Source organism: Callospermophilus lateralis, chromosome 13, assembly GCF_048772815.1.
Source record: "Callospermophilus lateralis isolate mCalLat2 chromosome 13, mCalLat2.hap1, whole genome shotgun sequence".
NCBI classification, from domain to species: Eukaryota; Metazoa; Chordata; class Mammalia; order Rodentia; family Sciuridae; genus Callospermophilus; species Callospermophilus lateralis.
Genome location: NC_135317.1, coordinates 13,458,038 through 13,480,787, shown reverse-complemented (window position 1 = coordinate 13,480,787; position 22,750 = coordinate 13,458,038). Strand labels below are relative to the sequence as shown.

The 22,750-nt window shown below is 54.1% G+C and overlaps 1 protein-coding gene across 2 annotated transcripts in view; it reads right to left on the bottom strand.

The window, feature by feature from the left end:
* The window catches only part of Slc35f3 (solute carrier family 35 member F3), a 248,490-nt gene that overhangs the window by 68,292 nt on the left and 157,448 nt on the right, over window positions 1-22,750 (bottom strand). The window contains exon 1 of one of the 2 annotated variants that reach the window (XM_076831683.1): window positions 11,850-12,113. The exons of the other annotated variant lie outside the window; for it this stretch is intronic. Within the exon in view, the coding sequence (XP_076687798.1) occupies window positions 11,850-11,925 (76 nt within the window). The 5' untranslated portion in view covers window positions 11,926-12,113. Of the gene's footprint in view, window positions 1-11,849; window positions 12,114-22,750 lie in introns of those variants that run through there. 2 annotated transcript variants of the gene reach the window in all.

The window sequence follows — 22,750 nt, the reverse complement described above, 5'->3', positions numbered from 1 at the left end:
AGGACACAAGGACACATCAGCAGACCTGTGTAGGATACACGGACACAGACCCACTCACTCAGCAAAACCGAAGTTGTGTTGTCTCCGTCCTGCAGTCATTTAACCTAACACACCCCAGCACAGACTTTATAAAGCTCTTGAGGCTTTGTGCAGTAACGACTCCCAGGAACATCTTCACTAGACAGGAGATTGGCAGGAAGTATCTGCCATGTGTCCAGAGCTTTAGCCTAGGAATAAGCGCAACGTGTGATCACTGTCCTTCAGGAACTGGGGGGGCGGTGACAGCATGCACCCACAAAAGAATAAAGAACAGTTATGTGCAAAATGCGGAGACTTCCAACCACAACCGTAATGAGCAGTCATGAAGACAACATGGCCGGTGTGCCTTGGGATGCTAGTGACCAGAGTCAGAGGAGGCTGCGGCGAGGCTGAGCCTGGTGGGACAGAAAGGCTCTGACTAGGGAGGAGCCGCGTCCAGTGTCAGAGTGTGTGTGACCTGCCCAGGGGCAGTGAGCATCATGGACCCCACCTCGCCCTGTGGGGCTGCTCAATCATGCAGCCGGAGAAACTGCCAGGTTTGTGGAAGGGACAGGAGCAAATCCAGATGTCAACAGACCCTCCTTCCGGAAGGAAGTGCAAGCAGAGGGCTGAAACATGGAAGAGCGACACAACAAACAGTCCTCAGGCATGTTTTTATCCACCATTGAAACGCAGGCCATGTTCCTCCCGCTGGACCGTCTCCAGAGTCACCTTCAATGAGTTGTCCAGGTAATGCCCAAACAGGTTTCAGACATGGAGTCACGGCAAGGAGGGCCTATCCCTCCTCAGAGCCTCTCAAGTCTTCAAGTGCAGGAAAGTTTTGTGACTCCCCCTCCTAAGCTTCAGGTCAAGTGCTACCTGTTTGATTTCGCTCCATCAGAGCCAGAGTGCCTCCAGGAAATCAATATGAATGAGCCTCACGCAGCTCTCTGGCCATTAGTGTATGACTAGAGTCCCGTTGTGTCACCTTGGTCTCATTCTCCACCTGCTCTGCTAGCAGACCATCTGCTTAGGATCTTCTTGTACCTTGAATTTCACTCTTTTCCTGCAGGCAGCAGCTTGGGAGCAAGACACAGATCACACCCTCTGGCCCAACGGTGGCGCTGACAGATACTCTGTGCAGTTCAAAGCATCTCCCTGTAGCTGTGTCACCGCTAGATGCTCTGTTTTGGCCACTTAATCCACCCAGACATCTGCAGGGCAGGTGGGCCCTTCTAAGCACTGCTGCCAGAGTGTGTGTGTGTGTGTGTGTGTGTGTGTGTGTGTGTGTGGTGAGAGAGACAGAGAGAGAGAGAGAGAGAGAGAGAGAGAGTATGTGTGAGTATTTGTTTGGAAGTGTTATGAGAGTATGTGAGTGTGTTGGTGTGTGAGTGTATGTGTGAGAGTGTGTGAATGCAAGTGTGTGTGTGATGTAAGAGTGTGTGTGAGAGTGTGTGTTTCTGTGTGTGAGAATATGTGTGTGTGTGTGAGTGTGTGTGTAAGTATATGTGTGTGGGGGGCGCGTGCCCTCTTCTGCACAGGGATACTCCTTGCACTGTATCACCAAGCCTGTGCTCACGAGTCCCTCTGAGCTGTCTCAGAATCCTGAGGGCTGCCAGGCAAACTGGGTGTCAGTCCCACCTCCCCCACAGTCACACTCCATGCCAGTCCCTAGGGGACGTATAGAGGAGTCACACTCTGTTCCAGAAGAAGCAGGACCCAGAGGCGATGTCCAGATCACAGAGGGTGAGCTGGAGGTCTAGCCTAGCCACTAGCCCATTTGGGGTCCATGAACCGTCCACTGCTTTTCCCTGAGAAAATGACAAATTGGGTGCTTCTTATGTCCCTGTGGTGGAAGCCATTTCTACAAGAAGAAAGCCATTTAGGTTGGAAAATCATTTGCTGTCTCCTGAAATGGCCTATAAAATGGCTCTTACGTGCTTCAAGAAAACACCAATGGCTCTTCTACCAGCTCCCTGGGAACAAGTGGGTCCTTGCTGACTCCCTCCATGGAGAAGTCTCCAGAGAGAGCCCTGTCCTCAGGGTAAGAGGTCCTAGGGCCAAAGACACACAGGCTGGCATGGCCCGAGTCTCTAGCAAGCAAAGAGTGGGAAAGGCCTCTCAGTTGGCATCTGCGTCCACAGGACCCACACAGATACTTTTATAGCTTTATGGAGGTATAATTTTCATCCCATAAAATTCAGTAATTTTAAGTGTGCAGTTCAGTGATGTGTAGCAAATGCACAGAATTGAGAAAAACATCACTACGGTGCAGATGTGGAGTAGTTCCATCACTCCAAAATGAGTCCTCCTGCCCCCTATTGCCAGACTCTATCCCTAGGCCACTGAGATCTCCTTTCCTTCTCTGAAACTTGAGTATTCTGGACATTTCATACAGACATGCAGACTCCCGCCTCTGGCTTCTTTCATTTAGCAAAATGTCTTTGGGGTCCATCTATGTTGTAGCACATGTTAACTGTTCATCCTTCTTAGGCCTGTGTAGTATTCCATTGCATGGAGACCACATCGTTTATCCACTCATCTATCAGGACAAATGGGTTGCTTCTAGTTTGGGCTATGGTGAATAATGCTGCTATGAGCATACGTATGTAAGCGCATAGATTCATGTTCATATTTTCTTGGGTGGACTAGTTACATTTTAGGTCACTTATCCTCTGATCTTTATCTACCTCTGCACAAGGCAGAGCTCTTCCCTGTAGGATGTACTTAGTCCAGTGTTTAGAGAGCCCACATCTTAGAGGATCAGAGCTTCTGATTCCATCTCCAGGAGACACAGCCGGGAACTGCTCAGAGAACCCGAGTACCCCGCACACTTCTTTCTTTTCCTGGATTACTCAGGGAAACACAAGGCTTGAAGAATGATTTTCCATTTATTGGTCACCAATGGATACACCAGCTTAGGACCTGGCCACCAAACCAAATAGCTTTTACAGAACTATAAAACTAAATTAAATAGCTTTTTCAAGATGAGGAGTTTTTAGAAGAAAGCTTTTGCTTATGATTTTTTGCAAATATAATTTATTTTCCCAAAATGCATTTTGGGTTTTGTTTTTCTCATCTACTCATAAAATACTTGTTCAGTGAGTTTATGTGTGACCCTCTTTTCTTAATCAGTGGTGTGGAGGAAAGGGAAGGTTTGCAGAAGGCATCATCACAAGTCCTGGGCCACCTCGTTCCCTCAAATCCAAAGGCAATCCTCATGTCTCATCTCCCTACCTGTTACGTCCACCCACCCTTGCTGGACTATCTGTGTGGATTCCTGGACCTTGGTTCAGAAAACACTGCTACTCTTCAGACATGGCTGAGGCCTCATCTCTACTCCTGCCTAGCACTGGTCCCAGGGAAATAAAGGGATCTATGGACAACTGAAGCTGGAGGCTGACCCCAAGCAGAGCAGATGGAGTAGAGGGGGAAACAGAGACAGGAGCCGGTTAGGCACACAGCATGTGCACCACTTTCTGGGAGAGGTCCTGCGTCACACCCCCCATCACGATGGTGGCAGTCAAGATGATTATTTGCAGATCTTGCAGACTGGACAGTGGAGGCTCTCAGAGTTACTATCTCTAAGGTCACAGGTTGGTGAGCAGCTGAGAAGCAGTTCCACCCAGGTCTGGCCCACCCCAAAGCATGAGCGAGAATGGAGAGCTTCCTCCTCCTCCCTTTCAGAGCTCATCAGAGTAGTTGTGTTGAGCAGCTCAGTCTGAACTGGGCAGTGCTAAATAGGGACATCAGGTCTGCAGAGGTCAGACTTCATTTCTCAACTGGAACAGCTGGAGTACATGTGGGCTTTGGGGCTGGGATTGCTGTCCTGTAATGAGGGTTTCATGGGCTGAGTGACTGTCCGCTCCAAATTCACAGGTTGAGGTCCTGATGCCTGGGGTGGCTGAATGGGGAGGTAGAGCCTGTGCCGAAGTAATCAAGGTTAAGAGACGTCAAAGGATGGGGCTCTAACCTGATAGGTAGGCGCCTTAGGAGCAGAGGAACTGGAGAACCCAATCCCTCTCTGTCTGCACACTAACAAAACAGAGGCCAGGGAGGACATGGGAGAAGGTGAGCAAGCCAGGAGAGAGCCCTCATTGGACGCCAACCCTTGCCTGCGCCTCCATCTTGGACTTCCAGCCTCCAGAACTGTCAGAAAACAATTTTCTTGAAGCTATCCATCCTGGGGCATGCCCGAGCTGACCAGCACAAGCAGGTCAGGTAGACAGGTGCGAGGCACAGACAGAGAGCTGTCCCTGACAGGATGTGATGACAAGACACAGGCGGCAAGAATTCATTTTGATGACCCATTAGAAGAAACACTGACCTGACCGGATCAGGAAAGTTAGATGCTATCTCCTAACTACTGCCTCCAGGGGATCCTGGAGATGGTGGGTGGAGACAGAAGGAAACTGCCACTGGGAAGCCATTTTTAAAAATGAAATTAGCATTTTTCATGGGAAACATTTCCCTGGTGAGGACAGAAAGTTGGGAGGTAGAAGACTGCTTTTGGGAGGAAGAGTGAGGATCCCCTGGGAGTTCCACCTGAAGCAGCCTGAGAGCTGGGATAAGGCGGCCTCCTCCAGCCCACCCGCCTGCTGTTGCCTCCATTCTAGGAGCAGACTCTGTGTTGGCATGTCCCTCGCCCTGGCTTCCACAGAGGTCTCCAAATGGCTCCAGATGTCCTCATGCTGTGGGCTCAAAACAATCCTGGAATTACACAACTCAGGTGAACTATGGGTCATGAGAAGCTTTGGGTGAGGCTGTCAGCACCTGGGGAAGTGCCGGTGTCGGTGTCTGCTCTCAGGAGGGAGCAGGGCAGTGAGTTTCAGTGCTTGCCCTGAAAACACGTGAGCTCCCAGGCTCAGCTGTCATCCTCGTGCCCTGCTAGTCCTGGCCTGTGCACCTCCTGGAACTCCACTGTGTTCATGTCCAGGGTGCATTGCGGTCTGAGCATACAGTAGGTGCTCACCAGGTGCAGACCAGGTGACATCTGGGTGCTGCTAGAGACCCACACACACCCAAACACACAGTTCTCCAATGCTTGTCCTTTCCAGGCAGCAGCTCTGCATCCTCTGACTCCCATGTGGACTGGGGTGCAGGCTGCTGTGACTCACGGGCCACCAGGGATTTACAGAGGGCAGAGCAAGTGCAGGGCAGCCCCCAAGGGAAAGGCTGCCCCTTGCATCTGCAGGCCCTTTAGGAAGGTGGGGACAACACTTGTCTCCTGGTTTTGGTTGGTGGAACATCAGATGGAAACAAGAAGGGAAAACAGAAAATCAGGGCCAATGGCAGGGGATAGTTTCAATTTTTCTTGAAGAAAGAAATGCTGCTTTGTCAAGTAGATGGCAAGTACTCAGCAGAGTCCTCCTGTATTCTGAAGGCAGGACTGAACTTGCCCAGTCAAGGGCCAAAGTGGGGCTGGTCTTACAGTGCTGAACTTGACCTCCCAGGCTTAATCCGCCATGGAGGGTGACGCGGCTGAGCTCATGAGTGCATGCTGAGGTTTAACCCAAAAGCACCTGAGGCCCCTGGGCAAAGCTGGGACGTTGCCCAGCTTCTCTTTGAGGTCTTTTGTACTTTTCATGCCAACTCATCATCTGAGGTGGCTTCCTGCTGCTGAAGATTCATGGAACAAGTTGTACTCATGCAGCTGGTCCTTCCACTCTCTGCTCAATTATCCAAACCACCCCTGACAGTGCCCGCGTCTGCATGTACACACGCACACACTCGCAGATGGAGATCTCCTATTGTCCTAGGTCTCTGTCCTCCAGGGTGCTGCTGTCTATTGCTAGGGAAGGGCTTTAATCAGATACACCAATCTCTGATAATGAATAAGTCACTTAAGAGACTCAGAACTTCCTGCAAAAAGAGCCAGCCCAAGATCTAATCATCCATAGTAGAAAGAGAAGGCCAGGCTTCAGGAGGCGGGAGACTCATCTGACTTATTCATTAGCAAGTGGGGACCAGGAAGAGCAGCCCAGCCTCCTGAAACCCCACCCAGCCTTCTTCCCTCTAGACCCTCCCGCAAGCTGTAAGAAGTCTTAACTAGTGGGATTGGATCACTCGCCAAAAAGGCTTTTAGGAATTAAATCTTGTCTTGGCTTGTCCCACAGAGCCACTGGGAAACTTTCCACCTCTTCAAGCCTACAATCCCCATCAGTCTTGTTCAGCAGAAGCTTCTCCTTCCTACGTAGGAGAGATCAAAGGCTCCAGCACAGGTCCCTGGGCTTCCCTCCTCTGCATCTTCACGATCCTGTCTTTGCCTCACCTTCATAGCTCCTTCCTCTCAGCCTGCGCCTCCTTCCCCACCTCCTCCTCCTCCAGGCCAGGCTACATCAGCCGCTTGTCTCCGGGGGCAACCTCAGACCTGTTCTGGGATCAGCCTCCCTGGTGCGCCTTTCCCTGGTCCCACGCTCAGTCTCCTGCAGTGGGTCCCTTCCCTCCCTAGACGGCTCACCTCCTGCAATCTGGCTCCCAGAGCAGCACCCACTTAGAATGGCTTCTGCAAACTCACCCTCCTGGCTGCATCTGCCTCCTCCCCTCGTTTCCATGGCTCCATACTTGTGGGTCCCAGCCGTTCAGACTACCTTGCTTCCCCTAGATCCTAAACATGTGTGGCCAGCTCCTCTGCCAGCCTGGTCACTCCAGGTCCCCATTTGCCTCTCAGGCTTGCTGTCTCCCTTCCTCTTCCTGGCCTGTGGTATTCAGGCTCCATCTCCACTGCTGTGTCCTGGCCTGCTCTTCTATGTTGTCACCACGGCCTGTTGACCCAGCCTCTGAGTGGTGATGGGGTGGGCACCAGATGCGAGTGAACTTGGATGCAGTGGTCTCAATGTGAGGGCTGCCTAACCTCGTATTCCACGTCCTCACCTGCACAGCGGGATCTATGCCAGGACCCACTGTGCCACAGCACCCAGTGAAGCACCCCAGGGCAGGGGCTCACGACAAGCAGCCCATGTCACCCCTACCGACAGACCACCATCCTGGCCTGGACTCTGCCGTGACTCCCAGCATGTCCCTCCTCCACTGGACCCTTTCCAGCAGGGGTGCCAACCTTTCCACCTCCGTGACCTCAACACGATATACACTTGGGTGAACAGTTGGGTGTAACACGCACAGGGAATACACACTTGTGTGAACAGTTGGGTGTAATACGCACATTCCCTAAAACAAAAGGGCCTTGGATCAACTCTGCTTCTCATCACATGTGACAGACTTTGGTTTTATTCTATCTTAAATACTTTATTAAGAAACTCTGTGGCTGAAGAATCAGGTTTCAGGATCTGGTGTAAATGGCACTGCTGAGCATGACCGTCTTGTCTGCTTGGACCTGCGGTGACCCCTTCCTCCCCTGGTGCCCTTCCTACCTGTCTCCATGACCCTCCACTGCTGCCCTGCATTCAGGAGGTCCAGCCTGCCTGCCTCGTCTTCAAGCTCCCCAACACCTACACCTCCAGTTACCCTGAGCTCAGCCCCAGCAGCCACTGGCCGAGTCCGCTGAGTGACACCATTCCTGGCTCTGCACCTTTGCCTGAGGCTCCCTCTGCCAGGAAGGCCAGCTTCTTACCCACCCTGTGACAGCCCAGGGCACAGATGACTTCCTCTCTGATCGATGGCCAAGCTCCCATTGCATCGGTAGTCACCACCTCCAGTGTTGCAACAGGGTGGAGTCTGTGACCACATCTGGGCTTTGCAGACAGAGTAACCTGTTAGATTAAGTTTTTTGGCTAAGAAGAGGGTACAGGTGGCAAGAGTGTTGTCTACTGGCCATCTGGGTCTCAGAAAGAAGTGAGTGCACTTTCCATGGAAATACCCCGTTTATTTTACTGTCCTTCCATGGAATCAAAGAATTGCACTTCAGCCGGTAACCTGTGCTCTGTGCCCTTCTGACACTGCCCACTAGTTTGGAAGTTCAGTTGGGTCAAGGATCGTATTTTACTTCTCCTAGAATCCCCCAGAGCCTCTGGTTCATTCTCTTGCACATGTTACGAAACATACTCAGTTGATGCATGAATGACTTTGTCACTGGCGTTTCAGGCTTGGGACTAGTCACCCAGGGACATGTCTTTGGGCACAGAAACACTTTGTCAGCTTATGTCTGAGGTTGGGCCAGCAGGGCTGATCTCCATGTGGATAACTGCGTCCCTCGATAGGTCTGAACCTAGCAACCAGTGAGTGAGCCAGGACTGTGTGGGGGGTAACAGAGACCACCTCCTCCTGGAGCAGAGGCACTTAGAACACCAACAGCCCTGGGCCCTGGTGGGGTCCAGAGCACGCATCGTGTTGCAGTGGGTGCTTCAGGGGGCAAACATTCACTAAGTACCCGGGAAGCACCTTGAGCAGGTGCAATTCTCTCTTTCTCAGTCATGTAGTTCTTCCACATTCAGAGCCAGACAGCTCTCTTATCTTCTAACTCCACGACCTTGTGCAAATGATTCCCGGAGCCTCATTCTCCTCTTCTGTAAAGTGGATTAACAGTATGCACCCTAGCTTTGGGAGGGCAGAGGTGATGAGCCATCTCCCAATGCACAGAATCTGCAACATGTTGGACATTCATCAACAAGAACACTTGTTCTCATGGTCAAGGGAAACACCATTCCCCACTTCCATAAAGAGAAACAGATTCCCGGAATCTCTCAGCCAGCCCGAGGCTGGGCACTAAATGCCAAAGCCCCCAGGCCTTCCACGGCCCTGCACCACTGGCCTCTGGGGGAGTTCTTCCTACTGTTCTCAACTGCTCCTTCCCAGTGAAGACAATTTGAACACAAGTTAGCTGTTCGGAGGGTGGGGTGGTGACCCTAGTGAATGCTCCTGTACTAGAGACATGCTCCTGACCAATAGTGTCCACTTCTGATGGGAAAGCCAGGGAGAGGGCAGGGGAGCAAGACCCACACAGCTGTGACACAGCCCCCACCTGGCCAGAGCCGCTCAGGGAGCCTCAGCCTCTGCCCAGGCCCAGCCCCGCTCTCCTCAGGCATCCTGGCCAAGCCTCTGCCTGAAATAGCCTCTCCTCTCCTCCATGGCTGACACGCTTTCTCACACCCCCTGAGCCTCAGTGGTGTCACCTCCTCCTCAGAAGGCCTCCCTTCAGGAAGGCCTGCTCCTCAGAAGGGCCTCCTCCCCAGAGCCCTGGTCCCCAGAGACCTCCTCCTCCCCAGAGGTCTTCTCCTCAATAGGGCCTGCTCCTCAGAAGGGACTTCTCAGGAAGGCCTCCTCTCACACAGGCCTCCTCCACAGGAAGCTTCTCCTTTAAAAAGTCCTCCTCTGAAAGGCTTCCTCCTCAGATTGCTCAATTTTCAGTTTCCCGGTGACACTTTGTTCTCTGTGCTGAACCAGAACTTTCTACCTTTTATTTGACAATTTATCTGCAATGTCTCTTTCCCACTGGAATGAAATTTCCTTAAGAGAATGCAGCTAGCATTGCTCATCTTTGCATTTCAGGGCCTTGTTAAATGGTCACAGGACAGAGCAGGGCAGTTGAATTCTTTATTGCTTAAGTGAAGTCATCTTGTCCATCCTCCTGTGTCTGCCTTCACCCGAGCGCTGCATTTTCTATTTTGGTTTTATAAGCACCACAGGCTGGTGGCTTCTTGCCTCCCTTAGATGACACACTCCAGAAGCTAATAAACCTTCCTGGCTGGCTGCACTCTGCCCCTGAAGCCTGTCTGCTCTTCACATCCAGCATGGCAGGGGACCACCTTGCCCTGTGCACCCAAGGAAAACAGAAGGATTCAATACTTCCAAAACAAGCATGCAAGATGCAATGGTTTTAGAAAAACAGACCCCCAAGCAAACTGAACACCAAGGGAAAAAGCCAGGCAGAGAGAAAGCACTGCGTGAGCCCAGATGCAGCCAGGACGGGCATTAGGAGGTCCTGACCCACAGACTTTGGCTGATGCCTGCGTGGGCAGCCCACGCAGCGAGGGAATCCCTGCAGCCCTGCAGGTGTTTCAAGACACTGTCCCACACCACGCTCCTTGGGAGCAGCAAGGTGTGCCAAAGGGGTCCAGCTGTGGCTGCAGGATGGGCCAGATATTTACTGAGCACCTACTGTGTGCCAGACATGTGCTAGACACTGTCACTCACCTCTATCTCCTTCCTTCCCCAATAGTGTGCCTAGGTGGGCTGGTACTTCTTCACATTCAAGGCAACTGAGGCTCAGCGTCAGATTTACACAGGTCACACTGTATAAAGGGCAGAGCTCCATCTCCATGCTCACTCTACCCTCATTCCTGGTACAACACACTCTCCATTCCCCACAGATGTATGTGTGAGTGCTGGCTAAATAAACCAACCCAGAGTAAGGCAGAGGCCATCAGCATGAAAGGGACCCAGCTCAGTTGGCAGCAGCCCTAAAGCAGAGGGGAGACTCCTCACTTTCATTCCCTGAAGGCAACCACCAGGAAGCCAGAGGACACCTGTGCCTGCTGCTGTCACTTGCTGTCCCTGCAGCACCTCTGGGGCCACAGCACCCTGCTCAGGTGGCCTCCCCACCATGCAGCATATCTCCCAGTGAGCTCAGGCCTGTCCTACCCAACCAGGGTTTGCTGGTTGCTGGCCATCAGAGCTCACCTGCCCAGGAGCAGGTGGAGGTGGGTGACTTCCTGTGCATACCACTAGGGTCTCCACTTTGCCAAGAAAGGTAAACATCAAGCTTCCTCCCACTCAGGCACCTGGGGCCCTCGGAGGAGCCTGGAACCCCGCCCCCCCTTCCCAGCAAAGCCACTTGAATTTCTGGGATGGGCCACTCCCACCAGGTCTTTCCAGAGAGGGTAGAGGAGGAGACAGCCACTGGAGAAAACCCAACCTCCCAAGGCAGACTGTGACCAGAAAGAGGTACCTGCAGCTCAGGGCAAACCAAGGGTTTGCATGGGCTTAGGATCCCTTCATGCTCTTCACAGCTCCAGCTGTAGGTCTGGGGACAGTCTCTCCACCTTTCTGGGCCCCAGAGTCCTTATCTGCAGGTACCAGATAGCTACCCACAGGCCTTGTTGGATGTTCAGGCTGGCAGCACCCTGCCACTGCTAGCCTGTGAATCGCCCTCACTGGTTCTCAGCTTCATTGCAATAAGCAAGAACTCACAAGTGGGGTGCAGGGTCCTTGTACCCACAGGCCCTAACTTCAGTGGTCACCTCTCACGGGAGTGCCAATGGCTGTTCGCTGCAGGACTTGGCAGCTCAGGGCACAAAGGGACTGCCCTCCTCCTTCTGCCTGCCCCTCCCACGCTCCATTCGGCCAGCTGGGCCAACTCTGGGCAAGTGCAGGACTGAGATGGTCCCCCTGTGGGAAAGCAGGGTCCCCTCTCCCGCCAGAGGAATGACAGCGTGGCCGCTACTCTCCCCCACATACCTCTTGTGGGGGCGTATCCATACTCAAAGGGATACATGTAGGGTGGGACACATTCTGGAGCCACAGGGAACGCATCCAGGGGCTGCAACCGGCTTCCCCCAACCCCACGCACCTGCCGGCCCCGCCCATCCCCATCAAGTCCCTAGGCTGCAAAGCCGCAGAGACATCCCCGCCTGCACCGCCCGCACCGCCTGCCCCCGCGGGGCAACACCCGGCCCAGCCGGGCTGTAGGAGGACGCTACAACCCTGGCAGCGCCGGTGCCTGGGCGGCGAGGTGGGCAATGGGCAGCGCCCGAGGAAAGGCGCCGCCGCGGGCGGACGCGCGGGCGCAGCCCGGCGGTGGTCGGCGGCGGCGGGGTCTCCGGCGGCGGCGCGCTGCACTGCGGAACCATCCGGGTGGCCGGCGGCCGGAACGCAGCCCGCAGCGCGCCCAGGTGCCGGGGCGCAGGGGCGCAGGGGCGCGTTGCCGCGCGCCTTACCTTCCACTTTGGTGAGGGTCAGGACCGGACTGTTGCAGGCGCTGAGCGGGGCCACCCGGGCCGAGTGCTTCTTCATGGTGAGCCGGCGCCTGCAGGAGCGCTGCCGCTGATCGCTACATCCTGGGGCCGGCGGCGAGCCTCTCCAGCCGCGGCCTCCTCCTCGCCCCTCGCTCCTGCCCCGCGCCGCGGCTCACTGCGGCGGCCGCCCCGCCGCGCACATCCTCCCGGCCGCGCAGCACTCCACACGCGCGGCCTCCTACTCGGGCTGGCTGCAAACTCCAACGTCACGTCCCAGTGCACTCCCCACGCCCCGCCGGCCGCTCACCTGCTCCGCCCCCGCCCCGAGCCGCCAGCCCTGAGGCCGCGTCCCGAGCTCCCAGCCAGTCCCCTGTGCAGCCTCAGGCCGCCGCCTCCCGGACCAGCCCTTTAGTGGGACCGACGCATTTGTGGGGACCCTGAGCACGTACGCCCCAGTCGCTGCAAGTTTAACCAGGAGGTGTTTGACTTGGATGGAGGGCTGACTCCTCCCCTGCGCAGTCCTGAATTGTTTTACAGGGAGAGAAGGGAAAAAAGCAAAGCTCCCCACAGCTTGCGTGGGCTTCCTGAGCCTAAGAACACGTTATTTGTCTGGCCCTAGAGACAGCTCTTGGGGGGAAGAAAATGCAGTCCACAGACTAAGCAGCCACGAGAAAAGGCAGGCTTGGAGGAAATCTCCCTTTCTGCCAGGCGCCCAGGCTCCCAAGCTCCTGCTGCAGCTGGTCTGGCCTTTGGCTCTGCAGGCTGGCCTTCTCAGCTGCGGCTCAGACCTGCTGCCAGCTACTGGTGGAAGGGGCTTGTTAAAAGGCCTCGAATTACCTATTGCATCCCTAGTGATTGCTGAGTCCAGAAGGACCTTTATCATTTATTGTTAATCTGGGATAGTGCATCATGAAATGTGCCCCACCATCCACTACAGGCAGGACTCTAGACTCCTACACCCCAGAACAGGTGCCACTTTATAGGATCTCATTCACATGTGTCCCGAACTCAGTCCTGGCCCCAGCCACTACAGGAAATACGAAGATTCAAGGTGGGTTTGGTTGTTATTATTGGTTAAGTTCTCACCCAGAGTTTCAGAACCTGTCTCAAAGTTGGTGTTCCACTGTACTATCATTCTGATCCCCAGTAAAGGTAACTCAGTGGAGTGATACCAGTGGAGAGTGACCCAGAACCATAGGGTTTCCCTAACTTGGCACCTACCAGCTATTTCTGGTGACATCCACCCACATGCCCCCAGTGTGCGGCAGAGTGGCTCCTGAAGTCGCTCTAGGGGAGTTCTTGTTAGTACTTGCCCTCTTGAACAGCCATGATGAGCAGAAGGACGAGTCTCTCAGAGGCCAGGGCTTCTCTGGGTGGCTTCCCCAGCACTACGTCCAAGGAAACGTTCTCAGGATCGCTGCAGAGCCCTCTAGCGGTGGCCTCCGCACCTCACACCTCTCCCAGGAACTCGCCCCAAGAGCCCTAGTGAGGATGCTACCAAGCCAGCCATTTCCTGCTCTGGAAATGAGCTGAAAGAAAAGAATTTATCAAGAAATAATACTTCTGTGTGGTGTTTCAGTAAGTTCACCCATAACATTCGTTATAGACATAATAACTAAAATATCACTTAAAACAGTACTCATTTTTGAGTGCTATCAGACATTGTGTTAAGTGTTTCACATAAATCATTTCTGTATGGTCATCGTTACCCCGTTTTATAGATGAGAAAACCAAGAAAGGTCCTAGGTCATAGAGTAACTGGCAGAGCAGTATTTTAAATCTAAGCCTTCAAAAGCTTTGTACTCCTTGTGCTCCTCTCTTATATGTTGTGAATATAAAATGCAAAACCAACACCTGACTATTCCAAATCTGTGAGAGATGGGTGTCAGGTAATCTCTACGGGTGGCCTTTGGTCTGAATGTGCTGTGGTGTGTGAATGGCATGTGCTCCTGGAGGGCCTGAGCCTCCCAGCACCTCACTTTGTCTTCCACCCTCGTTCTACAGGCAAGTCATGAAGCAAAGTGCCGAATAAATACTTGTCTTTTATGAAAATAGCTATTTCTACTTTCTGCAATGCTCTATGTAAGTCAAACCATTGACAATTCCATATGGTTAAACATCCCTGTTGCTAGCTGCACTCATGAAATAATTATTCCCTAGTTTTGTTGGCTTGGTTTTCATCTCCCTGCAGGGCAGGAGTGTCTGGACCCTGGGAGGCCCTTGCTGTCTGTTAATCTTTCCTTCCTGGTTGTCCTCTCTCCTCTTCTTAAGCCCTGTGTGCTGCTCCAATCTTTCCTGTTCTGTATTCAACTGCAGCAGCTCAGGTTTCAACACAAAACTCAGAATGCTGTCATTAAGTCAGGAGGTTTCGCTGCCTGACCAAGTGCGTACTGATATTGCTTAAGGCAACAATTTTTTTCGGGGGAGTAGGACATGGTGGGCCCATATTTAAAAACTCCCATGAAATTACCTAGAAGTTAGTGTGATACTGATACATGAGCACATGCTGAATTTGGAGAATTCTAATCATTTAAAATATCTTACCTGAGCTAGGCTAACATGGGATACCTAGAAAATTGCCTACGCTCCCAAATCTAAAAACCCAAATCTATAATTGCAAATAAACAAAGAAAATCTTTTAAGAAAGAGAGATGAGATTCCTGAAGTATCAATAGAAACAACGCTATGGATAACACCCAGGCAAGAGGACAGGACATTTGACCTCTGACCTTGCTCCTCTTCAGAGGGTACCAGTATGAACTGACATCTGAAGGGGACGCCTGGGACACGTGTCTTGAGTTTAGTAGTACAGGGAGTATCTGAAAGGGGACCTGGGGTGCATTTTCAGGTCACACCCATTAAATAACTCTTCCTCCTGACCTCCTACCCTGCACAGTGTAACCAACAGTCTGCTGGCCCAAGCCCAGCGATGTCTTGGCGCTTCAAGAGGGGAGATGGCGAGACACCAGTCCTTTGTCACTAGGCCCTCCTCCTGCTTGTTTACCCTTTGACCAGGTGGTAGGGGAGTGGACAGGGATTTCATGACAGTTTCTGGCAGTCTGACATGGTGGGCTCACAAGGAGGGCTGGTTTTGTTCTCAGCAGTACTGTGGTCCTCTAGGAAGACAGAAGAGACGGGCCTGGGAGAATCGCCAGGAAGATAGACGTGGGCTGGCCGATTCCTCATGTCCTGGAGGCTTACCACTCTTCTCCTGGTGTGGGCCTCGTCCCTGGCTCTGTCTCCAGACTCACACTGCTCCTATAACCTATTCTGGCCCTTCCTGGGCTGGCTCACACTTCTGCGGTCCCCAGGGCCGCAGCCCTGCTCTCTCCTGTGAGGGTAGGTATATATCTGTGGTCCCACTTCACTCTTCCATTTGTTGGGTTACCTGGTGCTCATGGTTCCCTGGAGACCTGCACAGCATGGGAAGTGCCCTGAGCACGAGCCAGCAGCCTGTGCATGAGTTCTGGCTCTGCCCATGAGGAACAGCCAACCCTGAGCCCTTGTTTGGTCTTTCTGGCCTCAGGTTTCTAATCTGGTTTCGAGAGGCCCAGACCCCCGTGGCAGTTTTCAGCAGTTTCTTGCTTTCTGTGGAGAACTCTGCTTTTTATCTGCAGGGATTACCTGTTAGACTTGGTTTGTAAGAAAAGGCAGTGATCCTAAAAGAAAGTTCAGAAAACCATTGATTTGCTAATCTCCCAGGTCCTATGGGGCTTTGAAATCTGGGGTGTATGAAATTATCTCCTGAGATTCAATCATCACAGCCTCCAAAGATCTTAAGAGAATGTTCACCTTGTGAGTATCTCCAGTTATTAAGTAGACTCTTGCTTTAATGAGTTGTCTCACTTTTTTGCCATGGTCAGAAATACATTTTACATTTGTCAAAAATTATACACTAAAAAAGGGTGAATTCTATCATTTGTAAATCATATATCAACCTAAAAATTGAGAAAAACACATTTTACATCACCACCCTTACACATAATTTGCATGCATGTACATACATCATGATGGATATATACGTGTGTATGTGGTATGCCTTTATATGTATAACACACTCATATGGCAGCTGATTAAACTAGTTAATGAAATATTCCCTTTACCACATGTGAGCATTTGTTTCCATTCTGTTTTATCATATCAATTCTGTTCTGTCCTATTTGCTTACTACAAAAAATAAAAAGTGCAATCAATTAATTTGTTTTTACTATGATGCATCCATGGATTATAATTGATGTGGTTTGAAAAATACTGTTGAGATCGTACTCATAGTAAGGATATGAAGACTTTACTCCATATGTTCAGAATGAATAACAACAATCTTGAAATCCGATAAGAGTTTTCAGTAGTCAGAAAACCTATACTTTAATTAATTCTCTGTGCAATATCAGCTCTGTCTCATAGTCCTTCCCAGTGTTAAATAGTAAGAGAAACATTATTTTTGTGATTGTCAGTGCTTAAAAACAGCTGCTTAAAGTGGTTCCAGGAACTGGAAATGGAGTTTCCCCAGGTATCTCAGAGGACTACAGCACTCTCTTCCCAGTGGAGAGAAAGCCCTGGAAAGGCAGGGATGAGGACGGGGTGCCAGGGCTCACTCGCCGCCTGGCAGGAACAACTCAGACACCCCAGGTGCAAGCACACGCAGGACTTGGGGGCCTTCTCTCACCCTTTCGTGCCCCCATCCCCCCACCCCCGTCAGGCATCCAGGTACTTCAGGGGGACAAACTCAGACTCTCCAGGGTCCCACTAGGCCTTCTCCTCTTTCTCTAGGGAGAAACATCAAGGCTGAATGACTTCAACTGGGGGGAACAGGACATGGAGGGGTGGGATCACTGGACACCATCACTGGGCTTTGGGGACAGCCTTGTCCCCACAATGAGGAGACAAAAGCTGGCATGTTGCAGCTTAGAGCCAGATCATGATAAAACAAGGGCTTCCTTCCCTGGGACCTCCGAGAGGTGGAGCTGGGTGGCCAGCCCAGAGAATGAAGGACCAGAGGCACCTACAGGAGGCTGGAACACAGGAGGTCCTCGCAAAGCTGCACCCCTTCCCACCGGGAACCACACATGCCACCTCCACACACCATTTGTCATGGTGTGAGGTGGTGTGGGAAGGGGGCTGCTGTAAATAGTACCGCTGGGACACATTATTGAATCTCCCCTGCTCTGTCATCTCGTCTTTAAGATGGAGATAACGATGGTGTCTGCCTTCCACAGCAGCTGTGGAGATGAAAGGAACTGATACACGTAACGTGCTTGTGATAGCGCTGGTGGGACAGCAGGACCCAACCAGCATGGTTCTGTTCTCCTCCACTAGGTCCAGTCACGGGCCACAAGGAGGGCCACTCTGATCTGTCATACGGCTGGTGTCTCTCACAGTACCTGGTTTCTACAGAAGGTGTTCAAAGCAGGAAGACCAAAAGGAAAGAATAAATGAGCTAGCGTATTCACGGAGCCCAGAATTCTAGGGATTTCTGGAACTGACTGTGTCCCTCGGACTCTACCTTGCTGCCTGCCAGGTGCAGGTGTGATGATGAACCTGGGCTGACGACTGTCTTCTCCTTTGAACAGGCTCTCTGCCTCTCTCTGGCTCCATCTCACAGGAAGTGTTTTGGAGACCCGGGCTTGAGACCCAGGGTAGCAGAGAGATCTGATGCCATTTAGATCATAAATAGCTGCTGCTTGTGCCCGGGTGACTCATGGTCCACAGCTGGCCTTCGCTTCGTCTCCTCGGCTCTGCCTCCTCTGTGCAGGGGGAGCTGGAGTACTGACCTAAATCAGCTCCTCTTCAAGGCCAGGAACCCACCCTGGGCAGCTGTTTGCTTCCAAGGGTGCATCAAGGGGACTGGCATTAGCCTGGCCCCAGCAGGAGACAGTGTCTGTGTTAATGAAGGACACAGAGCCTACTCCACTCTGTCCTTACTCCAGAGCACAGAGACCGGCAGAAACCTCAACCCAGAAGGACACTGTGGGCTCAGGGTTGGGCAGGGTCTCAGAAGGCCTCATCTTGGGGCCAGGCCCTGCCACCTGCAGAGCCCTGTCTCTTTCTCTCTCTGGAGGCAGCAGCACTGTCGGCTGGCTGGGGGTGGCCTGGGCACTCGCTTCAGCTGCCCATAGGTGTGACTCTCTAATGCAGGGACCTTGCCAAGGAGCACTCGGAAGCCCTTGCTGAATGAATGGAAGAAAGGAGAGTCATGAGGGAGAAGGAAGCAGGACTGTTGTGTTGAGGTGGGCAGGTCTGCAGAGGCAGGCATGGCAGCGTCAGCTCCTGAACCAAACTGACGATGGCCCTCAGGAACCAGGAGACCTGGCCATTCCCTACAGCAGCTCCTCACAGGCAGACCCCTGGACCGGCTTCCCAGGCACCCAGCCCTTCATACTATGCCCACCCCAGTGGGCATGTGTCCTCCGCCTGAGGACTTAGTCCCTCCCCCATCCAACACCATGTGGGCCAGTGGTAGAGGAAAGGGCTGGGCCACCGAATGCCTCAGCCAGCTCTGCCTCTCCTGTCACCATGCAACGCCAGAGGCCTCCAAGCACCAAGGAAATGAGCCAAGAGTGAGCTGTGCAGAGTCTTTCAGAGTGTCATGAAGTCCGACGCTGAACCATGCCTATCCCCCACCTCTCCAAATCCGGGGTGCCCTGTAAGACACCCAGGTTCCTCACTGACAAGAAAATTCAAAGGTATCACTTCCCTAAAAGATCTTTCCCATCTCTAAGACACCTCACCAACAAACTGCTCCTCCTCCTCCCAGAGAGACCCCCCCAACGCCTCCTCCTCCCCATCCCACAGCCTCCCCTTTAGCAGCTGCTCCTCCTCCACTTCCCATAGGGTCCCTCGAGTACCTGCTCCTCCTCCAACACCTGCTCCTCCTCCTCCTCCTTCTCCTCCTCACCCAGTGTCCCCTCCAGCACCTGTTCCTCCTCCTCTTCCCATACAGTCCCCTCCAGGACCTGCTCTTCCTCCTCCGCAGGATCCCCTCTAGCACCTGCTCCTCCTCTTCCTCCTATTCCTCCTCCTCCTTCTCCTCCTCCTTCTCCCATATCAGCCCCATCAACACCTGCTTCTCCTCCCCCCACAGTGTCCCCTCCAGTACCTACTCCTCCTCCTCCCACAGCAACTTCTCCAACACCTGCTCCTCCTCCTCCCACAGTGTCCCCATCAACACCTGCTTCTCCTCCTCTCACAGGGTCCTCTCCAGCACCTGCTCCTCCTCCTCCTCCCCCCACAGTGTCCCCTCCAGTACCTACTCCTCCTCCTCCCACAGGGTCCCCTCCAGCACCTGCTCCTCCTCCTCCCACAGGGTCCCCTCCAGCACCTACTCCTCCTCCTCCCACAGCAACTTCTCCAACACCTGCTCCTCCTCCTCCCACCGAGCCCCCTCAGCACCTCCTTCTCCTCCTCCTCCCACAGGATCCCCTAAAGCACCTGCTCCTCCTCCTCCCACAGGGTCCCCTCCAGCACCTGCTCCACCTCCTCCCACAGGATCCTCTCCAGCACCTGCTCCTCCTCCTCCCACCGAGCCCCCTCAGCACCTCCTTCTCCTCCTCCTCCCACAGGATCCCCTCCAGCACCTGCTCCTCCTCCCACAGGGTCCCCTCCAGCACCTGCTCCACCTCCTCCCACAGGATCCTCTCCAGCACCTGCTCCTCCTCCTCCCACAGGGTCCCCACCAGCACCTGCTCCTCCTCCTCCCACAGGGCCATCTCCAGCACCTGCTCCTCCTGTTCCCACAGTGTCCCCTCCAGTACCTGCTCCTCCTCCTCCCACAGGGTCCCCCCAGCACCTGCTCCTCCTCCTCCCACAGGGTCCCCACCAGCACCTGCTCCTCCTCCTCCTCCCACAGGGTCCCCCCAGCACCTGCTCCTCCTCCTCCCACAGGGTCCCCTCTAGCACCTGCTCCTCCTCCTCCCACAGTGTCCCCTCCAGTACCTGCTCCTCCTCCTCCCACAGGGTCCCCCCAGCACCTGCTCCTCCTCCTCCCACAGTGTCCCCTCCAGTACCTGCTCCTCCTCCTCCCACAGGGCCATCTCCAGCACCTGCTCCTCCTCCTCCCACAGGGTCCCCTCTAGCACCTGCTCCTCCTCCTCCCACAGGGCCATCTCCAGCACTTGCTCCTCCTCCTCCCACAGGGTCCCCTCCAGCACCTGCTCCTCCTCCTCCCACAGGGTCCCCTCCAGCACCTGCTCCTCCTCCTCCCACAGGGTCCCCTCTAGCACCTGCTCCTCCTCCTCCCACAGGGCCATCTCCAGCACCTGCTCCTCCTCCTCCCACAGGGTCCCCTCCAGCACCTGCTCCTCCTCCTCCCACAGGGTCCCCTCCAGTACCTGCTCCTCCTCCTCCCACAGTGTCCCCACCAGCACCTGCTCCTCCTCCCACAGGGCCATCTCCAGCACCTGCTCCTCCTGTTCCCACAGGGTCCCCCAAGCACCTGCTCCTCCTCCTCCCACAGGGTCCCCTCTAGCACCTGCTCCTCCTCCTCCCACAGTGTCCCCTCTAGTACCTGCTCCTCCTCCTCCTCCCACAGGGTCCCCTCTAGCACCTGCTTCTCCTCCTCCCACAGTGTCCCCTCCAGTACCTGCTCCTCCTCCTCCTCCCACAGGATCCCCTCCAGCACCTGCTCCTCCTCCTCCCACAATGACTCCACCAATACCTGCTCCTCCTCCTCCTCCCACTGGATCCTCTGCAGCACCTGCTCCTCCTCCTCCCACAGTATCCCCTCCAGCACCTGCTCCTCCTCCTCTTCCCATAGGGCCCCCTCCAGCACCTGCTCCTCCTCCTCCTCCCACAGTGACTCCTCCAGCACCTACTCCTCCTCCTCCTCCCACAGGATTCCCTCCAGCACCTGCTCCTCCTCCTCCCACAGTGTCCCCTCTAATACCTGCTCCTCCTCCTCCTCCCACAGGGTCCCCTCTAGCACCTGCTCCTCCTCCTCCCACAGTGTCCCCTCCAGTACCTGCTCCTCCTCCTCCTCCCACAGGATCCCCTCCAGCACCTGCTCCTCCTCCTCCCACAATGACTCCTCCAATACCTGCTCCTCCTCCTCCTCCCACTGGATCCTCTGCAGCACCTGCTCCTCCTCCTCCCACAGTATCCCCTCCAGCACCTGCTCCTCCTCCTCTTCCCATAGGGCCCTCTCCAGCACCTGCTCCTCCTCCTCCTCCTCCCACAGGATCCCCTCTAGCACTTGCTCCTCCTCCTCCCAGCATCCCCTCCAGCACCTGCTCCTCCTCCTCCCATAATGTCCTCCCCAGCACCTGATCCCCCTCAGGCATCCCTCGGTCCTACACTGAGCATTGCTCAGTGACCATCCCTTGGCCCAAGATCACGTTGACCTACAGAACCTCATTAAAAGTGTCTTCTTCTGCCTGTCCAGATAGAGGTGGCCCTTGATGTCCAGGGCTAATTCCTCCTCCTGCTGGGCTTGCTGTTCTGCCCTAGGGACCTTCCAGACATCAGTCCCCTGGCCTCTCCACCCCAGGGAGCATCCTGGTCACAGCAGTGGACTTGGTTCCTGCCAGGTTTCTCTCAGGGGAAGCCTATGGGCCTCACTCAGGCTCTAGCTGTTTCTGCGAGGGCCTCAGCTGGGCGGAAATGAGAAGCCCCAACTCTGACGTAGGAGGAAGTCCTTGGGTAACTGCTGTTCCTGGGGCCGCTGTTCCCCAGGATGCTCTAGTGCTACAGACAGGCTTTTGTTAGGTGCTCACTCTGTCCCTGCTGTGCTTCTGCTCAGGGACAAGGGAGGTGAGTTCTGACCAGTGGTAATCCACAAGGCACCCCAGATCCTAGTCCACTGTGACTCTGGGAATTGACACAGTGGGAACAAAAATTGGCATGTCGCCCATTGCTGAATGACCCTATTGGCCAAAACTTGTAGGTGCTCCAAAGAAGTAATTGGGTCTTCCCACCCACAAGTACAGCCAATTACTGCCTTTCCCCCTTGTTTTCCACAGGGATCTGCTGATTGTGCTGGCATTTCGTGCCTCTTGTATGCATAAGAAGTTGGAATCATGGCCAGAGGAGGAAGTGCAGGCCAAAGCGGAAGAAATGCTCCACACTTTAGCCCCGTTTGAGCTTGCTTATTTGCAAAGGCAAACAAAGCAAAAAGTTTAAAGGTCGGGGTTGTTCCTTACTGCAGGGCTGAGAGAGGTCTGTGGATTTCAGACAGCAGCATGAGACCCAAGGTCTGGAGGTGCATCCTGCTCCTGGCTGAGGTGGGTCAACCTGGGCAGGGGTCAGTCAAATCCCCAAGAACCCCCTAGAGCCCCAGCAGGGGTTGGAGGGCCTGAGGTATACCGGTCTTTGTTCCTGCATTGATCCACTCAGGATATTTCTCCCTTGTGGATTCCCCAACCACCATCTAACAAACGGCTCTGGAGGCCCTTTCACCCCATCCAGCTCGTTGGGTGCTAAGCCCCAGCTCACCCACAGGTCCCTGTCGAGAAGCAGCGGTGGAGCATGGAGTGGGGCCCAGGTGGGTGGGCCAGAGGCAGGCATGACCTGCGGCCATGAGGAGCCCAACATGCAGGCACCTCAGGCCAGGGCCTGGGCCAGCCAATCCACGCCCACCTGTCACCCTGCAGCAGCCAGGCCTGGGCCTATACTCACACCTGCTGCAGAAGCCAGCTCCATGCAGTGCTGCAGCCCCATCCCAGGACCTCCCCCTCCACTCTGACCTGCCCTGAGGAAATGGACGTTGGCAGAGATGAATGGAAGTTGGGACCCCAGAGTTGACCCACAGTATTAGTACGTTTCCAAGCCCTCATTAGCATAAGTTTGGGCCAATAGCAGTGACCCAAGTGCTCTGTAAAGCCCCAGAGGGACTCACTCTCTGGGGGAAGCTTGCTGAAGGTCCTCATTGCCCGGCAGGGATTCTTTCTGTT